The sequence below is a fragment of the Sebastes umbrosus genome, chromosome 18 (genome assembly GCF_015220745.1).
Source record: "Sebastes umbrosus isolate fSebUmb1 chromosome 18, fSebUmb1.pri, whole genome shotgun sequence".
NCBI classification, from domain to species: domain Eukaryota; kingdom Metazoa; phylum Chordata; class Actinopteri; order Perciformes; family Sebastidae; genus Sebastes; species Sebastes umbrosus.
The window spans coordinates 7973787-7985248 of record NC_051286.1 but is presented as its reverse complement, the minus strand read 5'-3'; the positions used below and the strand labels follow the sequence as shown (position 1 = coordinate 7985248).

The window sequence follows — 11462 nt, the reverse complement described above, 5'->3', positions numbered from 1 at the left end:
GGGGGAGGCAGAAACCAGTGACGTCACGTTGATGGATAAATATGGAGAGTGGAGAGCAGACACACCTGTACCTCTGTTTACCTGCCTCTCTCTCCTTTCTACTGCTGCTTGCTTTTATAAATACACACACTATACACTTATTTCAACAGCAGCAACACAAAAGGAGACATTTTTACATTATTATTACTCTAGCTTTTAAATGTTTTTTTAATACTTTATTTTTTAAAGTTTTTTTTGGTCGAGCATGTTAATTTATTTTAATCATTATATTTATTATTATTATTATTATTATATTATTACTGGTGTTTGCTTTTATAAATAAACACACTATACATTTATTTCAACAGCAGCAACACAAAAGGACATTTTTACATTATTACTCTAGCTTTTAAATATTTTTTTAATAGTTTATTATTTAAAGATTTCTTTTGTTTTTTTATTATTCTTATACTTTTTATTATTAATTTATTATTTAGTGCGAATGATGAGGCAAGACAAGACCAAAAAAACAGACAGTACATTGGGTAACATGATAACAGTAACAGCAAAGTTATTACTCTAGCTTTTAAATAGTTTTTTAATAGTTTTTTTTTTAAAGATTTTTTTTGGTTGAGCATTTAAAAAAAAAAATATTCTTATACCTTTTATTATTAGTTTGTTATTTAGTGCGAAGGGTGAGACACGGCAAGACAAAAAACGGTCATAGTACATTGAGTAACATTACGGGTAACAGTGACAGCAAAGTAATAATATGGGGTTGGTAAATTTGTTTTTTATTGTCCTGTAATATTTTGAGGCTCTTGTCTGCTTTTATCTATATTAAAACTTGATTTTTTACAGTTGTATCACTCTGTAAAGCACATTGAATTGCCTCTATATGAGATTACTCAAGTAAAAATGTAAAAACTACAATATTTCTTAAGAAATGTTGAGGAATAAAAGCAAGTTTCACAAAAATTACTCTGAAATTGTATATTATATTTTACTATACTATATTTGTGCTACTTTACACTACACTAGAGCTGCAACAATTAATCGATTAGTTGTCAACTACTAAATTAATCTGCAACTATTTTGATAATGGATTAATTGGTTTGAGTCATATTTTTAAGAAAAAAAGTCTAAATTCTCTGATTCCAGCTTCTTAAATGTGAACATTTTCTGGTTTCTTTATTCCTCTATGACAGTAAACTATCTTTGCGTTGTGGACAAAACAAGACATTTGAGGACGTCATCTTGGGCTTTGGGAAACACTGATCGACATTTTTCACCATTTTCTAACATTTTATAGACCAAACAACTAATAAAAGGTAATGTCCCTTTTTCACTTTTGAAAAATTAAAACTAAAAAACAATGTACGTTAATGACTTGAAAATGGAAATCTAACTTAAAAGGCCTATGGAGAACAATTTAAACATTTGAAAACTGTCAATATTATATTATAAAAAAAAACGGAACATTTCTAACACATTTCTTTCACAGTTTCAAGATGGAAAGTTTTATTTTAACAATATGACACAAAAATCTTGAATAATTTTAGATATGAAACAAAACGGACACACTGCTCATGATTATGTTCCCCATTTCTGACATCATGTTTTTTTACATAAAAAAGGCTCTTTCATATGAAATTTGCTTGCATTTCAGATTTTTTTTTCATTACAACATACATCTGATTGAATGATCATATCTACACAAGCAAGATAATATTAATTACTAAGTAAATACTATATATCCTATGATCTTTGACACTAGAAAATATACAATTAATTTTTCACTTGTGTTCATTATAGACTCGGTCCAATCCACATGGAGATTTAACTATGTAATCAATGTGTTTTTAAAGTACGGAAATGTCATTCACATATAATTCTATAACTCAATATTTACACGTGTCTGAAAAATAAAAATGTAGATTCGTATTATAAAAGGAAATGTGGAAAAAAAAAATTAAATAAATCTGGATAAAAATAAAAACAGGGCATGCACTGACATCCTTCAGATTACCATAACAATTAAATTAAAAATACATTTAAATAAAGTAGTGATACGATGCCTATGATAAAAAAGAAAAAACATTAGTACAGATGATTTTGTAGTATTTTGTTTGTATCTCAGGCTTGTATTAGAAAACTGTCAGTCTCCAGTTCTGTAAACGTTACATCTTGTAAAGAGGAGAAAAATGTTTTGACAGTTTTCAATAGATTTTCTCACCAATTGTCATTTTTAACGCACATGTAACAAAAAGCTGTGTGACGTCCGTCAGCCGTAGCAAAACTAGTGGCACTTCTCAGTAATTGATGCTTTCAAAGTGACCTTTTTGTTTTCCAAAATTATCAAAATACTCCGACAAGACCAGTCAAAGAGTTTCTTGTACGAGTGGAAAGCTGCTCACGGCGAACACAGGTTCTTCTCCTAAAAGTCTTGCTCTTATAAATACTGAGGTAAAGAGGAGAATACTGAGCTGTTGGGACAAAGGTCCTGGCTTCTCTGAGTGGTTGTCGCCACTTAAGGCCTCAGGTTGGCTTCTGCCTGTAGTCTGTGATGGCCTTCCATAGTTTACACAGGATCCCACCTCTGACGGGACACACAGAAAACACTGTTAGCTCACAATATACAACGTACAGTATACTACCGAAACAGAAATTACACTGTATGTCCCATAACTCAGCTTTTCAATACTTTTGCGGTCGATAATCACCCATTATAACATGTTTTAACACATTTTTACATAGTTTCTCTTGAACTGAGAGTCAGAAAGCATTTCCTTTACAGTACATGTATGTGCACAACATCATTATCTGTCAATTAATGATGCATGAACCAAGGTTTTTACAAAATACAGAGAACAATGGTGTCTACGGAGTTAAATGTAAGACTTTTAAGACCCATTTAATACCGCGTAGAATGCAATTTAATACCTGTTCCACAGTCAAACTGGGCAAAATATGAAAGCAGTAGATGAAACGATATGGAATATAATTATTCATGTTCACATCACATTTATTCAGTACTTCCCAGCAGTATATATCCTTAATTCCTATATAATTACAGTATATGATATATAATTAATTAAATTAATGCAAACTGGACTCGTATAAGTGGATGGATTCATTTAAAATGAATAATTAATTTAAGTTTATTAAGTCTGAGCTTCTTAGCTACTGTAACCAACACTAGTGACAGTGCTTGCAAAAGGTCACCACAAAAAAGAACTGAACAGCCTCCTGTGCACACAATCCACTGTTGCACCACCAGTCTTACTTGTAGTAATAACTAAAGTCCAATATTATGCTTATTTTCATGTTCATGCTTGCATTTTCTATTTCTACTTGAACATGATTACATGCTGTAATGTTAAAAAAAATCCTTTATTTTCCTCATACTGTCTGCCTGAATATGCCTGTTTTATAACCTGCTTTATAATAAAAAAAGACCTGGGACCTTTAATACTTTTTAATACTTAAGGCCTTTCTTGAGGAAACTGAATCCAATGCTTTTAAAGCAGATACAGTGGAGAACACATCACTGTCAAAATATTGTGTGTAAACCATGTCTTTTTACCACTGGGGGGCGCCAAAGGCACAACACCTACACATACAGTAAAGGCTTTATCAACAATCCTTTTTGTAATGTTTCACTCTTATGTGAACATGATATACTATGAGCTGATACGCTGCTACAAATGAGAGATATTTCAAAAGGAGATTAAAACTGCAATAGTAGTAGTAATAGTAGTGATGAGCCTATGAGCAGAGTTTCACACTACTTACTAAGTCCTGACTAAGGAAATTACAGTTTTGTTTACTAACGCCACCTTATAGGATTTCTGAGGAATGAAGCTGCCACTGTGAGCCACTAAAGTGCTGAGTTGCAGGAAAATACATCAATACAAACTCTTTTAAGCCGCAAAGAGAGTTGTCTCAGCTTCACTTCTGTGTTTCTGGTATTTAAAGAGCTTCATCAGCATTTATTTTAGCAGACTTAATACTGAATACAGAAGTGAAACTGTGAAAAGATGAAAAAAAAAAAAGAAAAGTACCTCAGTCTTAAACTCCTCAGATCGTCTCTTGTTACATCGTGGAGGATGTCGTTCAACGTGTACTCCTCGTTCAGTATCTGGAGAAACAAAGTGCATAAACTACACAGTTACATGAGATACAAGAAAACTGCAAAGCACCCAGTAACATGGTTTTAAAAAAAGGCTTTATAAAAAACGTATTCCTCTTCAATGTCGGAAATCACAGAACGACAAGCCCTAATATCTCAAAGATTGTACTTTATAACATGGTGCTGTCACTGTGTGAAGTTAACCAACAGATAAGGTGAAGCTTCAAAGTAAAAGCACAAACTCACTCTGTCTATGGCGTCCTGGTCGGCGCCGTAAAGCCTCAGCCAGCTGGTCATCTCTGAGTCTTCCTGTCTCTCTGCAGGTGGACTCCTCTGTCCATCAGGTTCACCTGGTGACGACGGGACATCTGCCAGAGAATATAGCAAAGACTCCCTTAGACACACTGGACCCATTCACACAACATTTACACAGGAAAGAAACTGTGCCGACATATTTTTATCACGACTTTTACACAAGCCAATAAACACAACTTGCCACACATGTTTATCAAGTAAATTGCATATCGGCTGATATATTGCTATCAGATTTTTATCGTTCTTAAATTCTGATCTTGGTTCAGTAACAGGCTCAGAATCCAGCTAAAGTTGGGCTTCACTTTGCAACTCAAGCACTAAAATATGGTGGCACATATAAAGAGTTTGTCTATTTAGAAAGGATCAAGATAATCTGTTCAAGACGCATCACATCAGCGAGATGTTTTCATTCTGGACGTCACACAGTTTGCACCTCCAGTAGGCGATGAGAAAGCTTTGTTCATGTCGCAACTTGTATAAATGATTTAGTGAGCTGGAGGGAAAAAGTCTGATGCAACCAGAGCGAATCATGGATATTTCTCTGCACTTTTAATAACCCTGTGAACATGAGTTTTGAAGTATATATTACAGAACAGCTGTGAGTGGACAGTAGAGTCGCTGGTTGTATAATGTAACACTGGGAATAGCAGCAGAAGTGGTGCTAGTGTTTCAAACAGTCAGTGTGAGAAGGTAAATGAGATTAAAGCGGAGACCTGCGGGCTCAGATCGCAGCCTCAGTAGTCTGATCTCATGCTCTCTCTCCTCCAGCACTTGTTGCAGGATGGCCTGATATTCTCTCTCCTTCTCCAGCAACTGCTCCATCAGCCTGGAGTCAAACAAGTCAGAGGGAGGAAACACAACATTACTTTTTAATGTTATCAATAAAATGACTAATGAAAAAACAAAAAGCTGTGAAAGTTGAAGCTTTCTGGCTGATAAACACATCTAATGTTCATGGCTACCTGTTGGTCTCCAGCTTCATGCGGCCCAGCTCCATGCTCACAGAGCGCTGTGCATTATGGGACTCGTGTGAGACGGTGGAGCTGAGCGTGCTGACTCCCGAGGTGACCACGGGGTCGTCGTGAGCGGCGACAGTAGGTGCCCGGCTCTGGTTTCTCTCCGGCTCGCCGTCGTCGTCGACGTCCTCCTGGTCGGCCGCGTCGCTTTCTGAGGCCAGGCTGAAGTGAGGCCTCAGCTCTGAACACACACACAAGACACATTACTTTAATAAATGATTACGTTTTGTGTTATGGAAATGGAGAGTATCATTGATTCTGATGCTACATTGAGATCAGATTCCAGACAGACCAACCATGTTAGCCTTTTGTCTCAAAAACATGATTCTGACTTAATCTACCTGTCGATTTATGGTGCTGAGATCGAGTGTTTGGTTTCATTTTCTGGTGCAACATTTCCTCACCAAGTGATCACATCCCATTGTGTAAGCTCCTGCAAAAATACATAAACTGACAGCACACCAGTCGAGCTTTAGAGCTGCTGCTAGTTCTCTTTTTCTAACTATTGAGCTACAGTGATGCTCTTGTTGAGTGGGCTCACAGGATACTAATTAGTGCTATTGTGCTCATGTGGATGATTTTAGTTATTATCACTGAACATCCCCAGCAGCCTCCCAAATATCTGTCGTTTCAACAGGAAGCTGTGATTACTGTAGAACTCCCACCAGACCACAGCTCCTATATTTAGTCGGTGTTTCCCCGAGGGAACCAGTGATAACTTATTTAGAGGTGTTCTGCTGGAGACGCTGATGACGTTACCTGGCACCAGGATTGTGATGGCGGTCTGCACGGCTTTGCGGATGATGTTGTCCAGAGCGAACATCCAGTGAGGCTTGATGTTGTGGTTTCGCAGCACTTTGTTTACCTGAAGACGTAAAAAGGTTATAGTTAAGGTACTGTATTTTCATACTGAATACATTTAATATTATGGGTATATTTTTTATAATCATATTTCATATCTTTTTAGAATCAGAATCAGATTTATTAGCCAAGTATGTGTGCACATACAAGGAATTTCACTGTTTTTTTGCATCTCTCTCAATGTATGTGAAAGAATAGGTGTATATATGAATATTATATAAATGTATATATAAAAAGCACCAATGACCAACAATAAAATAAGAAATAAAAACGTCTATATACAAGTTAAGTGTAGTAAACAACACAAATAGTGCAAAGAAATAAATACTGGATGGATATACATGCATATATGGGATGGATGATTATGTAGAGTATGTACATGTGAATGTGTCTATATACTGTACAGTATGTACAGCGTGTATGATTTATATTAGCAGTGACAGATGATATATAATTGTTTATTCATACAATTTTTATCCTTGAAATTCTACTGAACATAGCTGATGCTCCCTTATTACCTGTATTGTTATTTATATTTAATTTAACTTCTCTTCCTTTTGCTGTAATGACCAAATCTACACAGAGGGACCTTTAAAGCATCATATTATGTTTGCTGATATTTCAGTGTAATTATTGTTATTTTAAATTAAAGCACTACAAACCAAACTATGAATCTCTCCAACTGCATGACTCTCCTTTTCCTACTGTAAATGGTTTACACTGATGACCAACAGGAGGCATCAGAGCTTCATCTCCTCGCAGGATTACGCAACACACCCTTTACAAATATGAAAACAACCACTTGCTCTTGTGTCATTTCATCTGCATAACTGCATTTCTAAAATAGGGGGGAGAGCGGATCAGCCCTCTGAAGAGAATGTGCAATTACTCCTGACAGATCCCTCTTTTAATCGCCTCACTAAAAAGGTTACAAGTATTTCACCGTTATCCGTCTGATCTCCGTGCAAGGGAGAGCAGCAACATGGCAGCCGGCTGCTTTTTGCAGCTCACGGAAAATGACAACAATTATACTGAAGTGTTCAGAGCACATGTTTTATGAAGAGGCTGGGAGCAGCTCTGCCTACAAATAGGGAGGGATGGATAATAGACAGGAAATCACATGTTGCAGGTGCAGGAGAAAATGAGAAGCATGTGAGGAGAATTTCAGCAACACATAACGCCTCAAAGTAACAGTTTGGGTTTTTACTGGTGCAATTTTAAACATATTTGGGTTTAATTCATAAGGATGAGATGTGAGATGAAGTGTAGCTGAGATTTACTGAAATTAATTCCTTCTTGACCCCCTATGTAATCATTCATCTGGTTAATACTCACAGCGTCCTGGAAGCCAAACAGCACGACCTGCAGCTGACTGATGGCGGTGCTGTCGAAGTCCAGCTCCAGCTTGAGTTGAGACAACGTGTTGGCGATGATTTTCCTGTCCGCCATGCGAACAAAGTCGGCCAGGCTGACCACGAGAGTGGAGATGTGCTGAGGCTTCAGCTTCATTTCCTCAGAGCCCTGCAGGGGAGACGGTAAGATGGAGATTGAGGTGTACATGAGAGGTTTTTTTTTTATATTTGAAGTATTCATTTCTTGATTCATCTGTCTACTGACAGGTAACGCCTTCCATAACCAACCTGTGTGAGCGCCTCCATCAGGTTGGCCACCACTTTGTCCCGGTCCTCGGTCAGGATTTGGTGCAGCGTGGCTCGTCTCTCGCTGTCCTTCCGAAGCATAAAGAAGCCCGAATCCTTCTCATCGGGAGACGGCGGCGCGCTGTGGTCCTCGAAGTTCTCCACTGGAATGCTGAGTAGAAAAGAAAAGATTTCTGTGGAATCAATTCTTCATGTGGACAAGCAATCAGCTGAGTATTTATCAATACTACAATCAATATGCTGATTATGTCAATCTGAGGTGAAGCTAAATGACAGGTAATTAGTAAAAAACCAGTGACCTCATTTAACACTCGTCCTACCTGAGGAAGAGGGACCTCGGCCCCTTGACATCCCTCTCGCTGTAGCACTTCACGCTGGGCTTGAAGATGAAGGGGTTGATGTTGAGGTCGTTGTCAGGGGAGACGGAGCCGTACTCGCTGCTGCTGCTGGTGTCCTCCACCACCACCGGCACCGGCAGGGAGATACTGCGCAGGTACTCTGAAGGACACGACAGACATAAAAAAACCTTTAAGATGCCCATTGCATCATTTATACGCTAAATAATCTGATGCTTTGTTTTGTGTAGCACAGAAGGAGACGGTTTTCTGTAACGATCAGGAAGTCGGAGATGTTATTCCGTAACAAAGAGAGCTTTCAAGAGGGGGAAATTACTAAAAGTGATGATGGAAAATTGGCTTCCTTTTCAGAAAGACACAAAGAAAAACACAGATGAGATTCTAAATAATGAAAATCTGAGGTGTCTGGCAGCAAATTGCAGCTATTGCGTATAAATCACGAAACAGGGTTTATAAAGACATTCAAGCATTTGGAAAGAAGTCATGTTGTGCAATGTCTATTTTGAGTTCTTGGAAAGGGCAGAGTCGTGCCAGGTAGGTAGCCACTAACAGGAAAAAAAGAACTGTAGCCTAGATACTCTTCAGCAAAACAGGCAGATGTGCTACAGAACTGACATCCAGATTATAATGAAGCAGTCCCTCTAGTGGTAAACATGTCTGAAAGAAGTGTAGAGAGCAAAGTAACTCACCAGAACCCGGTGACAGAGCTGTGGTGGGAAAAATAACAAATACGTGTCAACAGTTAACAGAGAACAAAACATTTCCATGTAAGACTGACAGAATAACATTTCCAAGTAAGTAGTAGGCAAAAGCTTTTAATCTCATTTTTTAAATCTTTTGTGCTGGTGCCAGGGCACATGACAGAATCACTGCAGCGGGGTGGAAACCCAACGGGAATGGGGACTATTTTAAAATCCACACAAGGAAGGTTAAGGGTGTGTTCAGGCTGCATAATGAGCAGGTATAGCGGGGCGACTGATGATTATTTGCCTAAAAAAACAATCTTTGGATGCAGTCTGATTCACATAAAAGTGGTCAGTTGCAGCAGCTTTCTTTTTCTTTGTTTTTCTTTTATAATTTTTTTACCCTTCAATTAGCCAAGTCAGTTAAAGGACTAGTTCAACATTTTGGGAAACACACTTGTTCTGTTTCTTGCTGAGAGTTGGATAAAACGATCGATACCACTCGTGTTTAGCTATGTAGCCTGTCTCTGTCACAAGGTTTCTTGTAGGGCTGCGTATTGGCAAGAATCTGGTATCATGATATAGGGGTTAGAATTCAATATATTGCGATACTGTAATCATATATTGCGATTTTTTAAATCTAATTTTAGGAAAACTGTCATAGTATAAAGACGAGGCTCTGTTGTATTCACCATGTTAAGCCTTTGTTTCTATGGCTGAAGATAGATTACAACACTGCTTTCTAGCGGTCGGGTAGTGCTTTTGAAAGTCGATACAAAAAAACCCCATAACATACAATTGAAAACATAATATCCCTATGCTCAAGGGTATCAATATTTTTTTACACCCCTAGTGTCTTGTCAGGTGAAGTCACTGTTCCCAGCTAAAACATAGTCACATAATCCCTCCTAAAACCACAAACTGTTATTTTAAAAGTTTGGGTATTGTACATATTAAACAAATAAGATTTATTATGTTAATTAGTGAGCTTTAGAGGTGCTAGTCGGTGGATTTTGTTCCCTTTGAACAGAGCCAGACTAGCTGTTTCTCCCTGTTTATTTATGCTAAGCTAAGATAAGATAAGAGTCTTCTCTCTGCAAAAGAAGAAAATAAGCATATTCCCCAAAATATCAAACTATTCCTTTAACTTCCTATATGTTTGCACATTCTGCACTAAACTGTACCGCTCTCTCATTCTAAAACACTTATATTGTACATATTTGCTATATATATATATTCATATTTGTATTGTGTATTATGTATTGTATATTACTGTTCTTGACTTTTGCAGTGCTTTGCCTGCATTTTTATTTCCTCTTAATGTGTTTATTGTACGCACCAAACACAGAAGCAAATTCCTTGGAAGTGAAAATCCTACTTGGCAATAAACCTTGGCTGGTTTGTTCAACCTGTTGTTGTTCCACTGATGCTGAGAGATGTTAAACTGCAGATTATTTCTATTTTTATCACCTTATGTGGACCCCAGGAAACTTAATTATAACTTTATGGAAGCTAATGGAGATGCAAATAAAGAATAAAGTACAACAAACATCAGCTGCTGAGCTAATCTGAATTGAACTCACCTGTGAAGCTGCTTTTGCCCTTCTTCTTGCGGCTGGTGACGGTGAGGAACTCGTCGGTGAGCAGGTCGAAGGCGGTGGCGCGGCGGTCCGGGTCTGGCTCAAAGCAGCGCAGGATGAAGGCTTTGGCCTCCAGCGACATGGACTCTGGGATCTCGGGGTGGATCTTAAACATGCCCACCTGCAGACAAAGGACACAAGTTCAGCTCAGATAGACATGTTATACTTAAACTGCCTCTGAAAAGCTATCTGAGGTGAGAGAGAGCTCTTTGGGTGACTTTATTTGATTTGATGAGACAACGTAAGCGTGCAGCGAGTGTTTACCCAGTGAACTGTGAGACTGTGCTTCAGGGCAGCAACGCTCAAAGTTCAAGCGCGAGACTCTTATGACAATAAGAGTCCTAGAAATTCCTGTCGTTGCTGTTGAGGAATGTTGACTTAAGATTAGCAGGGAAATGCCCCTCCCTCGAGACATTCCTCAGGGATGAGTGAAGAGTATATAAGGACTGTTTCTCTATTTGGGAAAACTACACACCATATAAAGTGCAGACGCAACATGAGATCCTTTTAGAGATAATGATGATGTGATTGTTCTTGCAGTTGAAGTCTGTGATCTTTGTCCAGAAAATGTGAGATCCCAGCTTCTGTTTTAATGTTTACTAGAAGGTATATTCAGCACAGTAACAAACGCCTCCTTGTTTGAATTCACAGCCCTTTAATTAAATCACATCTTATGGAAAATTCCACATTTTGACAGGAGCGCAATAACACTTTCCAGACAACCCTTAAACATCTTTACTGTCTGTAATGGGCTCCACATGGCCGAGAACAATATTTAATTAGCCGGGAGCGCTTTATATTTCCATCCAAAGCAAATACACA

The 11462-nt window shown here is 38.0% G+C and overlaps 1 protein-coding gene across 3 annotated transcripts in view; it reads right to left on the bottom strand.

Annotated features, from left to right (window-relative positions):
* Nucleotides 1-1475: 1475 nt before the first annotated feature.
* Nucleotides 1476-11462, bottom strand: part of map3k5 (mitogen-activated protein kinase kinase kinase 5) — a 76781-nt gene continuing 66794 nt past the window's right edge. For all 3 annotated transcript variants that reach the window (XM_037750618.1, XM_037750619.1, XM_037750620.1), the window contains exons 20-30: nucleotides 10584-10761; nucleotides 9007-9024; nucleotides 8282-8459; nucleotides 7944-8112; nucleotides 7639-7824; nucleotides 6202-6307; nucleotides 5389-5623; nucleotides 5140-5252; nucleotides 4358-4479; nucleotides 4044-4120; nucleotides 1476-2578 (exon numbers count right to left, since the gene is read on the bottom strand). In XM_037750618.1, the coding sequence (XP_037606546.1) occupies nucleotides 2518-2578; nucleotides 4044-4120; nucleotides 4358-4479; nucleotides 5140-5252; nucleotides 5389-5623; nucleotides 6202-6307; nucleotides 7639-7824; nucleotides 7944-8112; nucleotides 8282-8459; nucleotides 9007-9024; nucleotides 10584-10761 (1443 nt within the window). In that variant the 3' untranslated portion in view covers nucleotides 1476-2517. The remainder of the gene's footprint in view (nucleotides 2579-4043; nucleotides 4121-4357; nucleotides 4480-5139; nucleotides 5253-5388; nucleotides 5624-6201; nucleotides 6308-7638; nucleotides 7825-7943; nucleotides 8113-8281; nucleotides 8460-9006; nucleotides 9025-10583; nucleotides 10762-11462) is intronic.